At 52.6% G+C, this 23,215-nt stretch overlaps 1 protein-coding gene and 2 long non-coding RNA genes across 24 annotated transcripts in view; 1 reads left to right on the top strand and 2 right to left on the bottom strand.

Annotated features, from left to right (window-relative positions):
• Nucleotides 1-23,215, top strand: part of CCDC57 (coiled-coil domain containing 57) — a 116,133-nt gene that overhangs the window by 88,683 nt on the left and 4,235 nt on the right. For 6 of the 22 annotated variants that reach the window (XM_077973395.1, XM_077973396.1, XM_077973403.1 and 3 more), the window contains 3 exons: nt 203-324; nt 4,135-4,239; nt 4,817-5,033. In XM_077973395.1, coding sequence (XP_077829521.1) covers nt 203-324; nt 4,135-4,239; nt 4,817-5,033 — 444 coding nt within the window. Of the gene's footprint in view, nt 1-202; nt 325-394; nt 1,079-4,134; nt 4,240-4,816; nt 5,327-13,824; nt 13,962-16,200; nt 18,729-23,215 lie in introns of those variants that run through there. The other 16 variants (XM_077973399.1, XM_077973397.1, XM_077973398.1 and 13 more) reach the window with 12 other exon arrangements.
• On the bottom strand, nt 5,185-11,532 carry LOC144336086 (uncharacterized). The gene is made up of 3 exons (XR_013407528.1): nt 11,427-11,532; nt 5,732-5,835; nt 5,185-5,528 (listed from the first exon to the last, which is right to left on the bottom strand). It is a non-coding gene; the product is annotated as an uncharacterized LOC144336086 (long non-coding RNA).
• On the bottom strand, nt 6,875-8,771 carry LOC144336087 (uncharacterized). The gene is made up of 3 exons (XR_013407529.1): nt 8,631-8,771; nt 7,794-8,219; nt 6,875-7,109 (listed from the first exon to the last, which is right to left on the bottom strand). It is a non-coding gene; the product is annotated as an uncharacterized LOC144336087 (long non-coding RNA).

Below are 23,215 nucleotides of genomic sequence, written 5' to 3'. Positions count from 1 at the left end.
GCGTGGCATTGTGTGTGCAAGAGCTCTGCCGAAATGCTGTGTGTCACAGTTCACTGTTGTCCGCCCCTCCCTAAGTTCACTGTGAAATGGAAGTTACTTTGGTTTCGAAAAGGAACATGCTGTTCTTTCTGAGTGCACTCAGCACAAGAGGAATCCAGAAGTGATGTACAGACAACAAACCCTGTCCCCATCCCATTCCCAGGGCGGCCGCCGCACCATACCCTCCCTCCTGCCCCTGAGGCCCGGAAGCCAGGCGAGGAGCCCAGGAGGCCTTTGGATCGCAGCCCACCTTTGGGACAGGTGCAGCCCCATTTTACAGCTCAGGTAACACTCTTTCATCTAAGACATGCATTTTAAAAAATATTTCCCTAATTGTGTTGTGTTTTCATTACAGAAACTTCAAATTACGATAAACACAATATAAAAGGCCTCCAATTTTCAGCATCCAGACATAGTTACCAGTAACATTTCAGTGTGTTTTCTGCTGGGCTTTGTTTTGGGGGGTTGGTTTGTTTGTTTGTTTTTTGAGTCGGAGTCTTGCTCTGTTGCCCAGGCTGGAGTGCAATGGTGCAATCTCGGCTCACTGCAATCTCCCCCTCCCGGGGTCCAGCAATTCTCCTGCCTCAGCCTCCCGAGTAGCTGGGATTACAGGCGCATGCTACCATGCATGGCTAATTTTTGTATTTTTAGTAGAGATGGGGTTTTACCATGTTGGCCAGGCTGGTTTCAAACCCCTGACCTCAGGTGATCTACCTGCCTCTGCCTCCCAAAGTGCTGGGATTACAGGTGTAAGCCACGGCACCCAACCCCCGTTTTTTTTATTTTTTAATTATAAATTGTATCATGTATATGTTTTACTATAACTTTACATATCTGGGTACTATTTTTTAAATCTTTACCAGTATGATAAGTGAAAAAAAAACCCAAAAACTTCTATCTTTTTTTTTTTTTTTGAGACAGGATGTGGCTCTGTCACCCAGGCTAGAGTGCTGTGCTGCCATCACAGCTCACTGCAGCCTCGACTTCCTAGGCTCAAATGATCCTCCCACCTCAGCCTCCCAAGTAGCTGGGACCACAGGTGTGCGCCACTATCCCTAATGGCTAATTTTTTTTTTTTTTTTGGTAGAAATGGAGTTTTGCCATGTTACCCAAGCTGGTCTTGAACTCCTGGGCTCAAGCAATCTGCCCACCACGGCCTCTCAAAGTACTGGGATTATGGGCATGAGTCAGTGCACCCAGCCACAACTCGTATCTTTTAAAAGATAGCAAGATGGCTGGGTGGGGTGGCTCATGCCCATAATCCCAGCACTTTGGGAGGCAGAGGTGGGTGGATCATGAGGTCAAGAGTTTGAGACCAGCCTGACCAACATGGTGAAACCCCATTTCTACTAAAAATACAAAAATTAGCCGGGCGTGGTGGCGGGCGCCTGTAATCCCAGCTACTCAGGAAGCTGAGGCAGGAGAATCGCTTGAACCCGGGAGGGAGAGGCTGCAATGAGCCGAGATCGTACCACTGCACTCCAGCCTGGATGACAGGGCAAGACTCCGTCTCAAAAAAAACACAAAACAGCAAGACTGTCTCTACAGAAAAATAAAAATAAAAATAAATTACCCATGTGTGGTGGCGCACACCTCGTAACCCCAGACTCAGAAGGCTGAGGTGAGAGGACTAGCTGAGCCCAGGAGATCAAGACCAGCCGGAGCAACACAGTGAGACGCTGTCTCTACCAAAAAAACAAAGACAGACGTTTCTTATGTCCTTAGTGGCATTAAATGCTTTTAATCTATTTATTGGCCATTTGTAGTTCTTCTTCTGTGGGTGATTTCTGTGTGTTCCTTGCTGGTTTTCCGTAACCTCAGAGCCCAGAATTCCTGCTGCATCTGGCTCTTGTGTTTTTATCCTTTCACCCAGACACTCCCTCCGCCTTTCTGTGTCTTTTTGAAAAATCCGTCAGTGTCTTGTAGACTATGGATCTGTCTGATGCTGCAGCCTTGAGAAGTTCAGCTTCTGCATCGATTTTGGGGTTTTCTACCCAGTTCCAATGAGTTGTCTGTTCCTGAAATGGTGCTATACTGCTTTAAATACTGTGGCTTTGTGACATATTTTAATCTCTCTTAGAGCAAGCTTGACCTTATTTCTTTCTGTTCCTTTACAAAATTTTCTTGGCTGTCCTTTCTTTTTTTTTTTTTTTTTTTTGAACGGAGTCTCGCTCTGTCACCCAAGGCTGGAGTGTAGTGGCACAATTTGGGCTCACTGCAACCTCTGCCTCCCAGATTCAAGCAATTCTCCTGCCTCAGCCTCCCAAGTAGCTGGGATTACAGGCGCCCGCCCCCACGCCCGGCCTTAATTTTTGTATTTTTTATAGAGATAGGTTTTCGCCATGTTGCCTAGGCTGGCCTAGAATTCCTGAACTCAAGTGACCCTCCCGCCTCAGCCTCCCAAAGTGCTGGGATGACAGGCTTGAGCCACCGCGCCCGGCCGAGAAATAACTCTTAAAACTGAGAAAAGAAACCTCTATGGAGCCAAGACCCTTTTTGTTTCCTTTTTTATTTCTTTTTAAAATTTATTTATTTATATTTGAGACAGTGTCTTGCTCTGTCGCCCAGGCTGGAGTGCAGTGGCACAATGTCGGCTCATTGCAATTTCCATCTCCCAGGCTCAAGTGATCTTTCCACCTCAGCCTCCCGAGTAGCTGGGACTACAGGCGCACACCACCACGCCTGGCTTTTTTTTTTTTCTTTTAATAGAGACAGGGTTTCACTGTGTCACTCAGGCTGGTCTCGAACTCCTGTACTGAAGCAATTTGCCCACCTCTGCCTCCCAAATGCTGGGATTACAGGCATGAGCTACCAGGCCCGGCCTGTATTTATTTTATTTATTTATTCATTATGAGATGGAGTCTCACTCTGTCACCCAGGCTGGAGTGCAATGGCACCATCTCAGCTCACTGCAACCTCTGCCTCCCAGGTTCAAGTGATTCTCCTGCCTCAGCCTTCTGAGCAGCTGGGACTACAGGCACACACCACCACACACAGTTAATTTTTGTATTTTTGTAGAGACGAGGTTTTGCCGTATTGACCAAGCTGGTCTCGAACTCCTGACTTCAAGTGATCCACCTGTCTCGGCCTCCCAAAGTGCTGGGATTACAGGCATGAGCTAACACACCCGGCCTAAATTTATTTTTCTTTTAAAAAAATGTGGCCGATGTTTGGGCCCAGTGGCTCACACCTGTAATCCCAGCACTTTGGGAGGCCAAGACAGATGGATCACATGAGGTCAGGAGTTCGAGACCAGCCTGGGCAACATGACAAACCCTCATCTCTACCAAAAATACAAAAAATTAGCCAGGCGTGGTGGCAGGTGCCCGTAATCCCAGCTACTCAGGAAGCTGGGCCAGGAGAATCACTTGAACCCGGGAGGCAGAGGCTGCAGTGAGCCGAGATGGTGCCATTGTACTCCAGCCTGGGCGACAGAGTGAGACTCTGTCTCTCCACCCCCCTACCCCCAGAAAATAAGTGGCCGGGCATGGTGGCTCACATCAGTGATCCCAGCACTTTGGGAGGCTGAGACGGGCAGATCACCTGAGGTCAGGAGTTCAAGACCAGCCTGACCAACATGGTAAAACCCCATCTTTACTAAAAATACAAAAACTAGCCAAACGTGGTGCCGGGCGCCTGTCATCCCAGCTACTTGGGAGGCTGAGGCAGGAGAATCGCTTGAACCCAGGAGGTGGAGGTTGCAGTGAGCTGAGATCGCGCCACTGCACTCTAGTCTGGGTGACAGAGTGAGACTCCATCTCAAAACAAAAAGAAGCAGCAGAATCAGCCAGGCGGTATCACTGGGGGCCACTTGTGCCCATCTTGGGCCAGGGGGCTCTCACCCCAGGCAGGCCATGCACAGGCTGCCCTGGCCTTGCAGAGGAGGCTCCTGGGAATGAATGATTGGGGAAGCCTGCTCCATTCATCCTGTCTGGGAAACAGGTCCCTTCAGTCTAGGCTGTCACCAAATGATGTGAGTCTTTAATACCAGAAATGTGGGGAGGCATTCCTTCCCAATCTTGTGGGAAGACTCACGGACACACACCATCAGTGAATGTGAATACCAGAGTCCTCTCGTGTAAATCCCCACGGCAGGACGCCAAGAGTGCCGAGGAGGAGTGTCCTTTGGGACCCTTGGGAAAGCACCGGCCCCGCCCAGCACAGGTGGGCAGCAGATTTGATGCCCTGCGAGGCCCGAAGGTGAGAGTGGCAGTGCCTGTGCCGGTGCGGCTGCGTGGGGTGTGGCCGGCAGGGAAGCTAGGGTCTGGGCCCTCTGGGCCTCTCGGTGGGGCCTTCGCTCTGCACCTGCCTTTGTGCCATGGCCAGGGGCTGCTCGCAATGGCAGGGTGAGCTGCAGAGCGTTTGCTGGGTGGTCCCACAAGGGCGGTAAAGGTGTTGGGAGGGCCCCAGGACCCCTAAAGCACACGGGGCCCACGCTGGCCGTTCGTTGCTGTGCCCCTCAGGGTATCTGCCCTGCATTTCAACTCATTCCCCATCGAAACGGGGCAGCCTCTGCCCTAGACGTGTTTTGTCGTTTGTTGAGATGAGCACTGAGATTCAGGCCCTGCTCACACTCGGCGTTCCCAGCGCTGAGACTCACTCCCCAGATGCACCCCTGTCTGCAGCTCCCTCTCCTGGGTGGTCCTGGGAGCATCTGCCTGGGCCTTTGAGCCAGGCCCACTGTCTCCTTACTGCTTCCAGGGGAGTGGCTGGGGGAGTCCTGTGGCTTCCTCTGGGTTGGAGAGGGTGGCTTTCAAGACGATGATGTCTTTTCTAGACACAACGCAGCATCCACACGGTGACCTGTAAATCACCTCGGCAGAAAGAAGGCAGGTCCCCAAAGCCACCCCAGGCTCCCAAGCGCCCTGAGGAGCATGGCCGCCAATCCCACAGCTCCTCCTCCCTTGCCAGTGGCGCCCTCCAGGACACTTGGAGGTTGCTAGACCTGGGATCCAGCCCTTCTGGCCTCACCTCCCAGGGTGACTCAACTCCAGGTAGGAGACTGCCCTCCCCAGGAGCTGCCCACAGCTGGCAGCTGGTGGGGGCCACCCTCTCCGAGGGGCATGTGGAGAGTCAGCACCCTGCATGCCTCCCACACCCTGAAATCCCTGCACTTTGGTTGAGTAATGCACGGAGTCTCCTTACCTCTCATTTGGCACCTGAGTGTTTCCCAGGTTATGGTGCAAAGCCCTGAAGGGCAGAAACCATGCCACCTCCTAGCGCAGCACTGTACACCCGGGTGCGTGCTGACATAGAATGGAACGTCCACGTTCTAGGTGAGACGCGCAGGCGTTGGTACACTTTAGACAGCCCGGCTCCCGGGGAAGAGCCAGGCCAACCCCAGTGATGCTCAGCCTCGGGGGCCAGACAAGCGTCACGCCGCATCCTTGTCCTCATCCTGCTTTGCTGCACAGACATCATCCCCCTGAGACTCTGCTGTGCACCTAAGTCATAGGCCTGGTAAACTCAGCAGGTCACAGTGCCAGCTCCTGCGAATGGTCTCAGGATGTTTTCAGGAAGGTCTATTTGAAGGGTGCACCTTGTGGGGACTGCATGGGTCCATGACGTGGGAAGAAGGGTGGAGAGAGACGGATGCTGCTTCGAAGCAGCTAGAGTGGTGGGACGTGCGATGTGTTGGGGCGGGAGCACGCGTCCGTCCTGTGTGCCTGCGTGGAGGGCGTCCCCTTCTTACCTTGCAGCTTCTGTCTTCCATCATGAGGACGTGCCGCATTCATTTAAGCATTCTCTCCTTCATGCGCATTGTAGGCTGTTTCCAGTCCTTTGCCATCACAGATACTGTTAGAATAGAAACCTTACAGGCTGCAGTGTGTGAAAATACACGTGTAAGTGCCCCGGCTTGCTTAGTCGAGGCTGCCTGCACACCACGTGTGGTGGACACCATCGCCTCAGCCTCCGCTGCCCACCCGGAGGCTGCCCCCAGCAGCAGCGTCTGAGAGTCGTGGAGCCACACGGAGCTTTTGCCGGTGGCAGGCAGGGTTGGAATCAGCGCCTCTGTTAGGAGGTCGTGCCTCTTCGTGTGTGTTTAGGAGTTACTTCCTTTTCCTGTTCTTCAGTTCTCTGCTCCTCTGTATATTAGATTGTCGTCTGTCTTACTGATTTGTAGCAGCTCGTTATATGTGAGAGAAATTCGGCCTTTTTGGTGATAGCAGTGCAAATGTTTTCTCCCAGTTCTTCATATTTTTAAATGTTTCGTGTGGTGTTTTTTTATGTTCATATTTTTTATTTTTGTGTAATTTAATGTCCTTGTTTTTTATCTTTTCTGGTTTTTTTTTTTTTTTTTTTTTCCTTTGAGACAGAGTTTTGCTCTTGTTGCCCAGGCTGGAGTGCAATGGTGTGATCTCAGCTCACTGCAACCTCCGCCTCCCGGGTTCAAGTGATTCTCCTGCCTCAGCCTCCCGAGTAGTGGCACCCGCCACCGCTCCAGGCTAATTTTGTATTTTTAGTAGAGATGGGGTTTCACCATGTTGGCCTGGCTGGTCTCAAACTCCTGACCTTGTGATCTGCCCGCCTCGGACTCCCAGAGTGCTGGGATTACAGGAGTGAGCCACCGCTCCCGGCCAGAATCCCTTCTTATTAACCCCCAATGGCAATGGCTCCCAGTTTTCCATTGCTCATGCTTCCTGCGTATTTGGACTCCCGCCTTTGTTATGATGCTAAATGTTCCATGTGCGTTTGGGGCTGTATCCGGACGGTTCGTTCAGCCGCAGTCAGTCTGTTCACAGGCAGTTCCATCGGGTCGGAATCAGTGTCACTTCCTGGTCCTTTTACCTGTCTGGCTGATCTAGGATCTCCTCTTTACCCTTCTCTCTCAGAATTTTCTTGGTTATTTGCATGTATTTGTTTTTTCTTTTTTCTTTCTTTTTAAATTTAGTAGAGAGAGGGCTGGAGGCAGTGGCTCACGCCTGTAATCTCAGCACTTTGGGAGGCCGAGGCAGATGGATCAGTTGAGGTCAGGAGTTCAAGACCAGCCTGGCCAACATGGTGAAACCCTGCCTCTACTAAAAATACAAAAATTCGCTGGGCCTGGTGGTGCATGCCTGTAATCCCAGCTACCTGGGGGGCTGAGGCATGAGAATCGCTTGAACCTGGGAGGTGGAGGTTGCAGGGAGCTGAGATTGCACCACCTCTTTCCAGTCTGGGTGAGGGAATGAGACTGCCTCAAAAAAAAAAAAAAAAAAAAAAAAAAAAATTTTAGTAGAGATGGTGTCTCCCTGTGTTGCCCAGGCTGATCTCAAATTCCTGGACTCAAGCGATCCTCCTGCCTCAGCCTCCCAAAGTGCTGAGATTGCAGGTGTGAGTCACCATGCCCGGCCTATTTTCGTATACTTTTTAGACTTGGCTTGTCTGAGTCTGGTTCCGCCAGCCCCTCCCCACAAACGCTATTGTAAGTGTTCTTGGGATTGATGCAGCTTCCCTTCTGCCTTAGGAAGGAATGGGGTTGTGTGGCTGGCTTCTGTTCCCGTGTGCTTCAGTTCCGGCATCACGACTGTGGTGCGTTTCTCTCTGTCTTCCACACAGCCGCGTCCCGCTCTGTCTTCCTGACCCTCCCACCTGCACTCTATGGCTCTCCTTTGGGCTCAGGATTCTTAGGGGCACTGCCTCCTCGCGTTTTTTTTTTTTTTTTTTTTTTTGAGACGGAGTCTCGCTCTGTCGCCCAGGCTGGAGTGCAGTGGCCGGATCTCAGCTCACTGCAAGCTCCACCTCCCGGGTCTACGCCATTCTCCTGCCTCAGCCTCCGGAGTAGCTGGGACTACAGGCGCCCGCCACCTCGTCCGGCTAGTTTTTTGTGGTATTTTTTAGTAGAGACGGGGTTTCACCGTATTAGCCAGGCTGGTCTCGATCTCCTGACCTCGTGATCCGCCCATCTCGGCCTCCCAAAGTGCTGGGATTACAGGCTTGAGCCACCGCGCCCGGCCCCTCCTCGCGTTTTTAATTTACAACAAAACATGTTATCCGAATTTTCATCAACTCAGTGGAAAGTTCTTCTGGAGACTGTTCGTGTTCATTAGTTTGTTTCCTTTCTCCTCTCCTCTTGGAGCACTTTCGTTTCTTGGATCCCCCCTCATTGTTTTTTATTTTTCTTTTTAGAGGCAGTGTCTCATTCTGTCACCCAGGCTGGAGTGCAGGGCCGCAATCTCAGCCCACTGCAGCCTCGACCTCTTGGGCTCGAGCGATTCTCCCACCTCAGCCTCCCAAGTAGCTGGGACCACAGGCACACACCAACACGCTCAGCTAAGATTGTTTTAGTTTTTTGTAGAGACAAGGCCTCGCTATGTTGCCCAGGCTGGTCTTGAACTCCTGGGCTCAAGCAGTCCTCTCACGTTACCCTCTCAAAGGGCTGGTATTACAGGCATGAGCCACTGTGCCTGGCCTCATCTTTAAAACAGGTAAATTTGGCCGGGCGCGGTGGCTCAAGCCTGTAATCCCAGCACTTAGGGAGGCCGAGATGGGCGGATCACGAGGTCAGGAGATCGAGACCATCCTGGCTAACACGGTGAAACCCCGTCTCTACTAAAAAATACAAAAAAAACTAGCCGGGCAAGGTGGCGGGCGTCTGTAGTCCCAGCTACTTGGGAGTCTGAGGCAGGAGAATGGCGTGAACCCGGCAGGCGGAGCTTTCAGTGAGCTGAGATGCGGCCACTGCACTCCAGCAAGGGGGACAGAGTGAGACTCCGTCTCCAAAAAAAAAAAAAAAAAAAAAAAACAGGTAAATTTTTACTTGACTAGCTATTTGAAAAAGTTTGTATGGAAAATGAAGCCAGAGCCATTTTCCAATCTAGCAGAGTTTTGTTGTTGATTTTAGCTTTAAGTACAAGTCTGCACCTTTCAGGCTTTTAACAGCTGATACAGCTTCTCTCTTCCCTTTCCCCACATATACTGCACTTTGCAGATACGGCCTGTTCTGTTCCTGGTTCACTCTCCCTCCTCTCTTCCAGGAACAGGACAAGGTCAGGGAAGCACTTGCTGCCAGCCCGTGTTCCTACTCCTGAAACAAGGAATTAGGTCCTCCCCTCAGGGCTGCCCTCGCCTCTGAGAAGTGCCCTCTCCCTGCGCTTTCTGGTCTTTAACGAGGCATCTGTGTGTCTTCGACACGGCCCTTGCCAAATTCCTGCAGCCTGTGGTAGCCCCCCTCCACCATCACCAGTTCTAGCTCTTAGTTTTAATGAAAATGAAGTTTGCATTTTTGCTTTTCATTATTATTATTTTTTTTTGCTTTTGGATGGTTTACAAGGATAGTGGAGGAGTGCTAGCTTCGTGATGCCTTCTTCAAATCTGAAATCTGTCTTGTTTTCTGATCAGTGCAGCCGAAGAAATGCATATTCCCCCAAGCGCTGCTTTGCTTTTACCGTGTCTCCTAAATCTTGGCATCCCCATGGTTCCCTTGTCCTTCCCTAGCAGGACTTACAATTCACTCATTTTGCTTTAACTTAAATGGAATTTTTCCTTCAGTTTCTAGATTTGTAGAATTTTATTTTTTTGTCTGTTATTGATTTCTAATATTTTTACATTCTGGTCAGAGAATTAAATTACTGTAATGTTAATTCTTCTGAGAGGAAAATATTAGTTCTTAAACTACAATTATCAATTTATCTGTTTTTGTCAATTGTTGCTTTATGTGTTTTGAGGTGCATTGTTAGGTGCATATATGTTTAGGTTTTTTGCCTTCTTGATCTTTTCCTCCCTTTACCAGTATGTAACATCCCTTATAACCCCTCATGTTGTATTTCACCAAAAAACCTATTTTGTCTGACATGAAAATTGCTATAGGCCGGGTGCGGTGGCCCACACCTGTAATTGCAGCATTTTGGGAGGCTAAAGTGGGAGGATCACTTGAACCCAGAGGTTCCAGACCAGCCTGGGCAATATAGTGAGACATCATCTGAAGAAAAAAAAAAGGGCCAGGCACAGTGGCTCATGCCTGTAATCCCAGCACTTTGGGAGGCTGAGGCAGGAGGATCACTTGAGCCCAGGAGTTCAAGACCAGCCTGGGCAACATAGCAAGACCTCATCTCTGCAAAATAATAATAATAATAATAATAATAATAGTAATGAAATGATACTGAAATAGTTAACAATTTAGTAGCATCTAAATTAATGACATGAATGACTATTGTCGGACATGGTGTTTAGTCACAATGTCACGCAGCTGTGTTGAACAGCCACACTCCTCTTGGGCCTGAAACAGGCCTCAAGCCACCCTCCTGCTCATGTCCACAGCCCTCCTTTGCCAACCTATCCAGACCCAGCAGTTACCCCATCCCAGGGCACGGCCTACCTCTGAGGCTGGAACAGCTGCCTGGAGTTGGAGCTCCCCCATACACCCTGGATGCGGCTCTTTGGAGGACCCACCTCCAAGCCTAGCCTCCTCTCACCTGCGTTTTTATGACAGCCTCAGATAGGTCTCCACACAGACTGGCGGGGCCCAGCACATCCAACCTCATCTCCCTCCCTTCTTCCCCCAGCCACCTGCACTCCAGCTCCAGCCTGCCTGCACCTGTGGGTGCCTCCCAACCCCTTTGCACCTGTGGGTACCCCACCTGCAGACCCTGCAGCACCTGCAGGCACCCTTCTTGTTTGCCCAGCACCTGCCTCCTCCAAAGCCTGCACAGGAGACCTGTCCCCCGTCCAGCTTCCTTCCTTCCTGCACCAGCCCCAGGCCATGCCATTTTGCTTCCTAAACTTGATTCCACTGGTCTGCTTCAGAATGTCTCTGAGGGCAGGGGCATGGTCTGCAGGTGGGGTACCCACAGGTGCACAGGGGTGGGGGGCACCACAGATGCAGGGGCATGGTCCTTGATTCCTGTCCCTTCCGTTTACAGGGAGATAACTGGGAGAAATGGGAGCATGGGAGGCCCCGAGTCTACAAAACCTAGGAGTCTCAGAAAATGTTTGATAGACTAGAGAAACTACCAAGCATTATCCAAAAAAAAGTGAGGCTTGAAAAATAGACACTTCCTGGATGGAAGCATTAAATATACAAAGGCAGCAGTTTTCTCCGAAGTAAAGTAATCTGTAGTGTCATTCTAATCAAAATACAGACATAATTTCTCACCACTCCCACCCCCACCCCCGCCCCCACCTTCGGCCCGCTTGGCGGAGCCTGGTAGATAAGAATGTAGCTGTTCTCCAGGAGCCAAGGAAAGAAAGAACCATTCAACAACTGGCAGGGTGGGAACACGGCTCACTCGATCTCCACTTCCTCTCACGGAGACCACACACTACCAGGCATTCCAGGCCGAGAGAGGGACTCCAAGACAAACCACGAAAATACGCAGAAGTAGAATTGAGTATTTACAAATGGCCGGACGAGGGTTAACCTTAGATACGGGTGAAGAAATCACAGATTTCGAAGGTAGTGTTTTTACCTGGAAAGATATTCTTCAGCAGCACAACAGAAGCCAGCGTACATAAAGCACACCGCAGGCCGAGTGGCAGCCAGTGAGGACGGAAGCCCTCCCTGAGGCAGTCCCAGAGAAGCACCAGGCACATGTCTGACCTCACCCCCAGAGAAGCACCAGGCACATGTCTGACCTCACCCCCAGAGAAGGACCTGCTTCTGACGCCGACCCCTGCAGCAGACCTGCCTCCACCTTCTTTTTTTTTTTTTTTTTTTTTTTTTGAGGCGGAGTCTCGCTCTGTCGCCCAGGCTGGAGTGCAGTGGCCGGATCTCAGCTCACTGCAAGCTCCGCCTCCCGGGTTCCCGCCATTCTCCTGCCTCAGCCTCCCGAGTAGCTGGGACTACAGGCGCCGCCACCTCGCCCGGCTAATTTTTTTGTATTTTTAGTGGAGACGGGGTTTCATTGTGTTAGCCAGGATGGTCTCGATCTCCTGACCTCGTGATCCGCCCGCCTCGGCCTCCCAAAGTGCTGGGATTACAGGCTTGAGCCACCGCGCCCGGCCTGCCTCCACCTTCTTAGAGTGCACTTAAGGGTGTGTATCAAGTGCTCCAAATGTCCTTTCAGGAGGGTACAGGGACCAGCCACCCAGGAGTCCGTCCCGTGTCTGTGGGCAGCAAAGCGCCGCAAGTTCCCGAGCACCTCACTGGGCAAAGGGTGCTCCAAACCGTCTCTGGCTGCTGGGGCGTCCTGCACTAATGAGTAACACCACATCACGTTTCAGTGGACTGTGTTCCCTCCTCCTCTTCTCTTACTCCCTCCCAGTCCCTACCCCTCAGGCCACAGCTGCCCAGTGCCCCTGCACCCCTCCAGACTCCCCAGCCACCCTCTGAGAACAGAAGTGGCTTTTTAAATATATGTGTATATCCTCTTTCCTTTCAATCGCATATTGTGTGGGCAGCTTGCTTTTTTATTTATGTCTGCAGTATTTTTCTATGTCAGTACACACAGAGCTGACAGATCTTTCTGGTAGTTTTGTGAGCAGCTGCATCAGCTCACCTCCCTTTGTTTTGTTGGCTGATGTTTGTGGACACTTGGACGGCCTGTCGTTTTTAGCTCTTAAGACAGTGAAGCTCCTGTGCGTGTGCCCTGCGTGCTCACAGAGGCTGCTGTTAGATCAGTATCTAGGAGGGAAATAGCTGGGTCGAAGGTAGGGGCAGTTTGAGTTCTGAGTGCTGTTACCCAATTGCCCCCGGGACATTGGCCCAACTCCTGCTCCTGGTTGCAGGCGTGAGGCAGCTTTCCTCACTCAGTACTGGTGGGTTTAGCAGATGGTTTGGGTGCTTTTTTGTTTGTTTGTTGGTTTGGTTTTTGGTCAATCTGATAAGTCAAAACTGATACTTCGTTATTGGTTTTAATTTGCCTTTTTTTCCCTAGTCCATTTTATTTTATGTATTTATTTTGAGATGGAGTCTCACTCTGTCGCCCAGGCTGGAGTGCAGTGGCACAATCTCAGCTCACTGCAACCTCTACCTTCTCTGCAAGGTTCAAGCGATTCTCCTGCCTCAGCCTCCTGAGTAGCTGGGATTACAGGCGCCCGCCACCGTGCCCAGCTAATTTTTGTATTTTTTTTTTTTTTTTTTTTGAAACGGAGTCTTGCTCTGTCACCCAGGCTGGAGTGCAGTGGCCGGATCTCAGCTCACTGCAAGCTCCGCCTCCCGGGTTTACGCCATTCTCCTGCCTCAGCCTCCCGAGTAGCTGGGACTACAGGCGCCCGCCACCGTGCCCGGCTAGTTTTTTGTAATTTTTGTATTTTTAGTAGAGACAGGGTTTCACCATGTTGGCCAAGCTGGTCTCAAACTCCTGACCTCAAGTGACCCTCCTGCCTTGGCCTCCCAAAGTCCTGGGATCACAGGCATGAGCCACCGCACCCAGCCTTATTTTGTGTTTTTGAGACAGGGTCTCAGTCTGTTGCCCAGGCTGGAGTGCAGTGGCACTGCCATGGCTCACTAAAGCCTCAACCTCCCAGGCTCCTCAGCCTCCCGGGCTCAAGCATTCCTCCTTCCTCAGCATTCCCAGCAGCTGGGACCACAGGCGCACACCACCACACCTGGCTAATTTTTTACATTTTGTAGACAAGACCTTGCCATGTTGCACAGGCTGGTCTTGAACTCCTGGGCTCAAACAGTCCTCCCACCTTGGCCTCCCAAGTGCTGGATTGCAGGCGTGAGCACCTGGCCCAATTTGCCTGGCTGTTGTTTGAGTCAGGATCTCCCTCTGTCACCCAGGCTAGAGTACAGTGGTGCAATCCCAGCTCACTGCAGACTCCACCTCCTGGGCTCAAGTGGTTCTCCCACCTTAGCCCCTTGAGTAGTTGGGATTATGGTGCACACCACCACACCTGGCTAATTTTTAATTTTTTTTGTAGAGATGGGTTTTCCCCATGTTAGCCCGGGCTGGTCTCGAACACCTGGGCTCAAGTGATCTACCTCGGCCTCCCAAAGTGCTGGGATTACAGGCATGAACCATCGCATCTGGCCCAATTTGCCATTTTTAAAGGATGAGGTTGGTGATTTTTCCTATCAGTTGGCCATCTTATATGTGGTATATGTGTTGTTGACATTTTTGTCCTTTTCAAAGGGGACTAGGAAAGCTGGCAACAGAAAAATGGGTGTTTGTTGTGACTTCTGAAAGTCAGGGATTCAAAGGGAGACAGGAGCTTTCCAGAGAGGGCCCTGCTGTGGGGGCCTGGACTGGAGACCAGAGGGAGGGCTGAAGCCTGGTTTACAGACACATGCAATCAGAATGGTTTTGTGTGTTTTCCTTGAACATTTGTTGAGTGCCTGCTAAGTGCCAGGCACCATACCTGGTGTTTCACCTGTGCTCGGGTATTCAGGCTAAGGCTGTACAGCTACTACGATGCCATTTTCAAATGCAGAAACTGAGGCCCAAGGCCACATGGCCACAGAGCCCATAGCTGAGGGTCCCAAGGCCCAGCCCTCACTCTACACCCTGGAGTTCTGGAAGGGACTTATCTGATGAGAGCAGGGGGAGGGCCAAGTGTGTCGTGGGGTCAGAGGAGATGCTGGGCCAGAGCTTCTGAGGAATGCGGCTGTGCTGTGGGGGTGGGGAAGGCTGCACAGGAGAAGGGGGTAGGGCTGCCACGTGGGGCCTCATTGAGATTGGGGCCAGGGCTCAGTGGGCGGCTCCCTGGAGGTGGGAGTTGGCGGCGGTCCCTGCCGTGCACCCTCTGGGTGGGTCAGGGTGAGTGATTTTGTTTTCTTCTGGGTGGAGGCCCCCCTCCCCCCCACTCTCATTCCCCACCCCACCCTCCAGCTGCAGAGGATGGTTTAGGAGCAAAAAGGGTCACAACTTTAAAGGGGGCCCCATGTTAATGCTGGCTTTTTTTTTTTCTTTAAAAAATTTGTTCTTTTGAAATTTATATTTATTTCTCCACAGATTTTGAGATGTTTCCTTTAAAAAAGAAAAAAAAAAAAAGGTTGTGGCCGGGCGAGTTGGCTCACGCCTATAATCCCAGCACTTTGGGAGGCCGAGGCGGGTGGATCATGAGGTCAGGAGTTCAAGACCAGCCTGGCCAAGATGGTGAAACCCCGTCTCTATTAAAAATACAAAAACTTAGCTGGGCACAGTGGCGGGTACCTGTAATCCCAGCTACTCCGGAGGCTGACGCAGGAGAATCGCTTGAACTCAGAGGGCGGAGGTTACAGTGAGCCAAGATCTCGCCACTGCACTCCAGCCTGAGCAACAGAGTGGGACTCCATCTCAAAAAAACAAAAAAAAGGTTGCATACATTTTTTTAATTTTTGAGACAGAGTCTCCCTCTGTCGCCCGGGCTGGAGTGCAGTGGTGCGATTTCAGCTCACTGCAGCCTCCACCTCCCAGGTTCAAGTGATCCTCCTGCCTCAGCCTCCTGAGCAGCTGGGACCAGAGGTGTAAGCCACCATGCCCGGCTAATTTAAAAAATTTTTTTTGTAGAGACAGGGTCTTACTATGTTGCCCAAGATGGTCTCGAACTCCTGGGTTCAATCAGTCCCATGTCAGCCTTCCTAAGCTCTGGGATTATAGGCGTGAGCCACCGTGCCTGGCCCATAAAATGTTATCTTAGGTCGCATGATTCTGTTGACTGACTGCTAACTTGGTTATTTTTTTAAACTGTTGGTAGAATTAGAGCATTTCTAGGCAGTTCTGTGTGTTGAAGACACCTTATAGCCAGGCTTTTTTCATCTAAAGATCCAAAGGGAAAGAAGGACAAAAGCCGCCCCCTCTTTCCCCCTCTTGCCCCCTCTTGCTGGACAGCCCGAGATCACACAGGGCTGGAGTGACTGCGCCCTGCCCAGGCCCCAGTGGTTGTCGCAGGCTGGGGCTCTTTGCTCAGACGGAGGCAAAGTCCAAAGTCACAGAGCCCCAGCTGGTGGAGTCAGGATCTGAATCCAAGCCCTGGATCCAGTCCAGGCCAGAGCCTCCTTTGCAGAGAAGGTTCTAGGTGCCCATGCACAGGGTGACTGCCAACCTTGTGGAGTGGGGTCAGTGGTGGCCCTGCAGGCTGGCTTGGTCTTCTGAGGCCATGTCAGTGCCACCCCAGGGCCGCCCTCCATGGCAGTGTGGAGCCAACAAGCCTGTCTTCCCATTTTTCTCAGAGAGGCTGGAAATCCTGTTCATTTTATATATAAAGTGTTTCCTTTCTAAAATATTGGCAACTAAGTAAATCCAAACAAGGTGTGGGCCAAATGATGGCACACTGCTGCCCCACGGGTGGCCCTCCAGCTAAGAGTCATGTTTACAGTTTTAGAGGTTTGGTGGACTCCAGTGGGACCACGCCTGGGGATGGAGTGGCTGTGGGTGAGTGCATCTCGACTCCCACACCTGGCCTCTGAGAAGACAGAGCGCGGGACTGCGATACCTGAGCACCAGCCGCCCCTCAACCAGTCACTGTGGCCCTGCAGGGGCTGCCAGCCTCTGCATTCAGGAGCCAGTGGGCGCCCAGGACACACTCCCTCCATCCCCTGCCTCGTGTCCTGTGCTTTTGAACTGAGACTGTCCTGGGCTTTTCCTGAAAGGATGGTGGAACTCCAGAGTGGCATTTCAGTGTGACTGGCCTCTGCAGGACCAGCTGGGCTCCCGAGATATACAAACATGCCTTGAGCATTTGGCATCAGCACCAGCTCATCCTCACGCCCCCGCCCCTCCGCGCTCCCATGCTGCCTCCAGCCCCGACCTCCACAGGCACTTTTGTGCTTCTTGTGACACCCAAGGCTTCCGTTCATTTTGTTCAGGAGAGCAGGTTGGGATGCCCCCACCATGGATGGGCGAGGAGCTGGCTGTGACACATGAAGAAATGGGGGACAGTGAAGAACAGTCTATGCCTCCCCTGTAAATGCGCAGGGAACATCACAGTCCGCTTTTCCGTCTGTGGTCTCTCCGTCGGGGCCCAGGAAACCTATGCTAGAAGGTGCACGTCAGGCTCCTGGTGGCCAAGGTGAGATGGACAGCCCAAGACAGCTGCAAGACCAAGCTGCAGGGCAGGCACAGGGGCCATGGGGCTCTTATTTATTTACTTTATTCTTGCTCTGTCGCCCAGGCCAGAGCGCAGTGGTACAATCTTGGCTCACTGTGGCCTCAACTTTCCAGGCTCAAGTGATCCACCTCCCTTGGCCTCCTGAGTAGCTGAGACTACAGGTGCACATCACCATGCCTGGCTAATCTTTTTACTTTTAAAAAAATTTTTTTGTAGAGACGGGGTCTCACTCTGGCTGGTCTCGCACTCCTGGGCTCAAGCGGTCCTGCCACCTTGGCCTCTCAAAGTGCTGAGAGGATAGGTATGAGCCCCGAGCCCGGCCTGGCGTGGAGCCCTTCACCCACACATGAGCCAGGAGGCAAGCTTGGTGAGGAGCATGTGGGCTCCAGGAATGTGAGGGAGAATGAATGGAGGCAGCTCCTCAGTGTGCAAAAACACGAGCACAGGCCTCACTGGTCACTGCCACGGCAGCCTTGCAGTGGGATCAGGACAGTCCTGCTGTCCAGGAAGGAGAGGACCCTGCTCTCTTGTGTCTCAGTGCCTGCCCCTGTCCTTCTAGCCCCGTTGCTGCTCTCAGGGCAAGCTGTGACTGACAGAGCAGTTCACGCTGGTGACGTTTTATGAGGCTAGACGTCTGCACAGCCCCACAGCACCTTGTCACGGAAGCTACAGGAATCCAAGAACCGGTGCTCTGGCCAAGAAGGGAGCACTGGGGTGTCCTGAATGGCACAGACAACCCCAGCCTCCCACCTTCACTGATTGTCACACCTGTGGCTTCTGAAGAAGGACAGGGCAGCCTCAGAACTTTCTCAGAAACAGATGGTCAAGTAGATGTTTGTTAGCTCTTTTCTTGAAATGGTAATGACGAAACCATGATTGCCACTTAGGAAAGTAACTTGTGTTGAAATAACTTTTAGAACAAAGTAAATACATTAAGAAATAACCAAATCGGCTTACTTTCTGGTAATATTTATTCTATGGCCGCACAACAGCTGGCACTCACTTCTGCTTCTGGCCAGGCTGTAGTTATAAGGACCAGACTTTAATGTTCCTCCATAAACAACTAGAAAACTGGAAAAAGTATATGAAACAACAGTTTGTAGACATTGGACAACTGGCCGAACAAGACCGAGATCGAGGACAAGACTGCCACCCTTGTGGGAAGGACACAGGCAAGGCGAGCCCTGGGGCCCTGGCCTTCTGCCTGAAGGCCCTGTCTGGGCTGCCGGTACAGGGAGAGAAGCAGGGCCTGAGCAGAGCTGAGTTCCCTTACGGAGTTGAGACTGCACTGGGGCCTGGGGAGATAGCAGGAGCCGGCGTTTCAGGGCAGAATCCAGCAAGGAGGAAACTGCAGAAAAGAGCTCCAGAAAATCTGCACAGGGCTCTCTCGAGTGTGCACTGAGGACCAGCCTGCACGTGTATAGAAGAAAACGCCACACAGCCAGGCAAAGAGGAGAAAGGAGCGTGTAAGGTGAACAACTTCCAGAGCTCACACAGCGTCATAACATACTGAAGCTACAGCCGGGGTGATGGGTCCCCGGTGATCACTGTGGACATTCAGTGGAGACTCCGGAGGAGCCACACCGTGGGAATGGGGCTGATGCTGTCTGCAGTGAAGGCTCATCTAGAACCTACCTGAGAAACTGCAGCTATAGGAATCCAAAGCCGGGCGTGTCAGCTCACCCCTGTAATCCCAGAACTCTGGGAAGCCGAGGTGGGCGGATCACCTGAGGCCAGGAGTTCACAACCAGCCTGGTCAACTTGGTAAAACCCTGTCTCTACTAAAAATACAAAAATTAGCCAGGCGTGGTGGTGCATGCCTGTAATCCCAATGACTTGGGAGGCCGAGGCAGGAGAATCACTTGAACCTGGGAGGCAGAGGTTGCAGTGAGCCGAGATTGCACCACTGCACTCCAGCCTGAGTGACAGAGCAGACTCTGTCTCAAAAAACAAAAACAAAAAACAAGAAAACATGTAACCCACCTTTCTGTCAAAACAAGGCCCAACATGCTTTAAAAGATAAGAAGACTGGGTGTGGTGGCACATATCTGTGGTCCCAGCTACTTGGGAGGCTGGGGCAGGAGGATCATTTGAACCCAGGAGGTCGAGGCTGCGGTGAACCATGATCATGCCACTGCACTCCAACCTGAGTGACAGAGCAAGACAGCCTCTCAAAAAAATAAATAAATGAGACGCCAAGGTGGATGGATCACGAGGTCAGGAGACTGAGACCATCCTAGCTAACAAGGTGAAACCCTGTCTCTACTAAAAGAAATACAAATAAAATTAGCCAGGCGTGGTGGCGGGTGCCTGTAGTCCCAGCTACTTAGGAGGCTGAGGCAGGAAAACAGCGTGAACCCAGGAGGCGGAGCTTGCAGTGAGCCGAGATCCCACCACTGCACTCCAGCCTGGGTGACAGAGCGAGACTCTGTCTCAAAAAAAAAAAGGAGAAGAGTTCTTTGCCTCTTGTGACATTTTCTGCCTAATTCTATTTTATTTTTTAATTTTTACTTTTTCTGTCTTTTTAAGTGGATCTTTTATTGTTGGATCTTTATTTTTAAAAAATTCAATCTAAGATTTTTTTTTCATTAGTCAGTTTACTCATCTATAAATATCCATTGAACTATTGTCTACTGGAATTTAATCTCCACATTATTTATTTTCCATTTGTTTCATTTTCCTACATTCTTGTTTTACACTGGAGAAACCAAGTTTTCCTCTGCTGCTTTACAAGTTACACATTCTAATTTTGTCCTGTGGTAACATCTGCCAGTTCACACCGGGTTCACAGAACCTCGTGCCTTGCAGCCACCTCGTAGGCCCCTCTCAGGTATGTGTGCCACACGCTCCCCTCTGTGCCACCCCAGCCCTCGACTCTGAACTCCTGTGGGGCACCGGGGCCGCCTGGTTTCCTGTCCATGTCTCGCTCTCTTATGGCTTCTTCTGAGCTCTTTCCCCTCCTTCCTTCAGTGACTCCCCCAAGACTTTCTGTGTGGGCCTCGGACAGACTGCGGCTGTGTATCCCGCCTGTTTCGGAAGCCCTGTGCTTGTATCCCTGTAGGTATTTGGAGGTTTATATTTAACATGTTTAGATATGAAGATGTAGAAGGATTTTGTGTAAGTTTGGTCTTACCCATATTCTGCCTTCATCGGCCTCCTCGATGAACTTCATTCTGTCCTACAGGAAGCACAGTTGCAGCTTAAAGAGCATGAACGTGCACCCACTTCACACAGACACACCCAGCTTGCCCCTGCCCTGGAGCACGCGTCTTCCTCTTGGAGAAAGCGAGGCTCCTTCCTTTCCAGGGCTGCCCCTGGAGACACTGGCCAGAGATCTTCAGTGAAACGCTTCACTCTCTGGTCATAGAATTAAGAAACTGTGGCTGTCCCAACTAAATTTCAGGACAAATTAGCCCAGTTGGTCACGCTCACAGTCACTGCCTCCACCAGAACTGATGCGGACCCCTGGGAACCGAGGTGTTTGCTCTGTGACTTGGGAAGGACAGCGGAAGGTATTTCCATTTAGCTCTTGGGGCCAGATTTTTTGTGAATGAAAATCTGCTGTGCATATCTTGGACACTGTCACATGCACTACCCTGTGTATTTCCATTTAAAACTGAAAGCCAGTGACAACTGACACCAATGCAACACAAGCAAGAGAGATTCTCGCCCTGAGACTCACTCGCCCTGAAACTCACTGTTGTTTTAGGCTTTCGGTGGACCCTGCTGTTAGTGTGCAAATTTTATGCCAGGTCCGTGGCCAGGGCTGAACCTCTTTCCTGAGGGGCTGGGGGACTCCTAGGAGGAGCAAGAACAGCCCGGCTGTTCACAGAGGAGCCGTCTGCGGGGGTGGGAGCACAGCTCAGGCGCTCTTTCAGCAAAACTCCAGGACCTAGACAAGCCATCACACTCATCACACTAGCAGCCAGAGCGGCCACAGGTCACTCATCTCTGCCACTTGCTCTCCGAGTGCTCCAGAGTCAAGGACTGCAGCCTGGCCAAAGGGACAGTGGCCTGTGGCCTCTGACTCTGAGCTTGGAGAAGGCTCGCTGCTCCAACATCACGTGGACAGAGGCAAGGAGGCACATGGGACGGGGAACGGGGATAGAGATCAGCCTGCCCCAGGAGCAGGGGGATCCTCAAGAAACGCTCATGCATTTTCTGACCAGGACTTCCATCCTGAGGTGTGTGCAGAGTGACCCACAGCCTCCTCATCCGTGCCGTGACTCTGGGCGCTGGAGCCCACCCGCTTTCTGTACGAGAGCCTATTCTGGAGGCATCTGTCCTGAGAGCACCCGATGGCACTGTAGGATGCTGAGAGCAGCCAAGGCAGGAGGGCCGGCAGCTGGCCCCTCCCAGAGTCCCATCTCAGGTGGATGCCGGTCCACGACTTCCAGCCCAGGGGCTGACGTGTCGTCTCCAGTCCATGTGGCAGGTGTTGCCAGGGGAGCAGGCGGTGTAGCTGTTGGACAGCAGGGGGTGTTTCTTCACCCCAGACTGCCCTCCTCCTCCGCCACAACAGGCCCCCTTCATTCTGGAACCTGCAGACCAACTCCATCTGCCTATCCCCAGTGTGCCAAGTGCCAGGCCCAGAAGCACGTACCTACCTGGGGGCCTCTTCCTCCTCCTCTCTGGTGGGGGCCACTTTGGCCCCTCATGCTAACCTCGCCCTGTGTGCCGTGCAGCTGGAGTCAAACAGGAGGTGCAGCAATGCCATGGAGGGCGACAAGCCACACAGCAGGGTCCGAGGCAGCCATTCCCCACTCCCCACTCCCGCGGCATCCGTGCCCCACCCGGGCACCAAGCCGCTGTGCCATGCATCCCCCACCCCTGACCTGCTGCAGGTGTGTGCACCTTTGCCCCTCTTCCCAGGGGAAGCAAAATCCCTGGGATCCAGAGGGTCACTGCCCAGATCTCTGGAGAGCAGCTCCAGGCGCCTGGTCTTCAGGGGAGGAGGAGGAGTGGGGAGAGGCCTTTGGCCAGGCGTGTGGCCCTCCGTGTCCCAAGCAGGTTGGGCAGCTGCTATGTGCGTGGCTGGCGTAGCTCCTGCAGAGCCAGGCTCCCTGGAGGAGAGTGTGGCCTCCTTCCCAGCTGTCCATCCTCCTGCCAAGACATGCAGGGAGCAGCCCTGAGACATGGGTCTCAGCCAAAGTGAGTGGCAGGCAGTGTTGTTCCCCAGGGACATGGCGGTGACCTGCTGGTCTGTGGCCTGAGATGCTAGGGTGCCCACCTGGAGATGGGCGCTGGCCTGGCACACCTGGGAGGGCTCCATGGGCCCCTTTTGAAAGTTCCCTTGTCATGAATTTTACCTGGAATCTGCCCTGCACACTGGCCCATGCTGCTTTTTGCTGTCCCCAGACAGTGCCAACAGAGACCACGAGTTGTCTAAACACCACCCCAGGCACTCAGCACTCAGTGCAGAGTCCTGGCCCAAGGGGCATGAGGCCAGCATCCTCACTTTAGGACCAGGAAACCAGTTCCCATGCCCCCAAAACAGCTGAGACAGCTGCCACTTCCTGCTGCCCCAGCTCAGCTGCTGCATGTCACTTCCCTTCCGGGGCCTCAGGGCCTTCTCCTGCCTTTTCTCCTCTGAAAGGCAGGACAGGGTCGGGTGCGGAGATACCCAGAGGCTGTCCAGCTCGCTGCCCGTCCCTGGCTCTCACCGTCCCAGCCTCCTCGCGGCCTCCTCGGCACCCACCAGCCTGCAGCCACCTGTGCTTGGGGTTCTTGGCACTTCTCCTTCCTGTGGGCTGAGCTCGATGGGCTGTGGTGGGGAGCCGGCCCAGGAGGAAGGCCATGCATCTCTGGGTCTCCTCTCGCCCAAGTGAGGCCTATGTGCCTGCCGTCCGCGATGCAGCCTCCGGTAGGGACAGATCCGTGTCTCTCAAAGCCTTATGCCCATGAAGTGTTTCCCTTAAATTCCCTTCCTTGGGGCCCCAGCTTGCACCCCACTACTGGGTGACCCCTCTCAAGGGCTGGGATGGGGCCCACATGAGGCAACACTGACAGTCTGTAGCAGGCAGGCCTGGGCAGGCTCAGCGGCAGGGGACCTGCCAGTGCCGTTGCGGGAGGAGCCACGGTCGCCCAGAGGAGGTGCTGGCACGGAACAAGGGGTCAGCCTGTGGTTGGCACCCAGGCCCCCGAAGTCCCACCTCTCCTCTGCTTCAAAGGCCAGCAGGCGGGGCCTGAAGGATCTGGGGTTTCCTGCTGGCCCTGCCTCACTAGGCTGAGTGATGGGTGGCAGGACTGCCCAGAGCCCTGGATCCTGCAGCGCCTAGTACCC

This window comes from Macaca mulatta, chromosome 16, assembly GCF_049350105.2.
Source record: "Macaca mulatta isolate MMU2019108-1 chromosome 16, T2T-MMU8v2.0, whole genome shotgun sequence".
NCBI classification, from domain to species: Eukaryota; Metazoa; Chordata; class Mammalia; order Primates; family Cercopithecidae; genus Macaca; species Macaca mulatta.
Note: the sequence above shows the minus strand (reverse complement) of the source record. Positions and strands in the feature narration are given on the sequence as shown.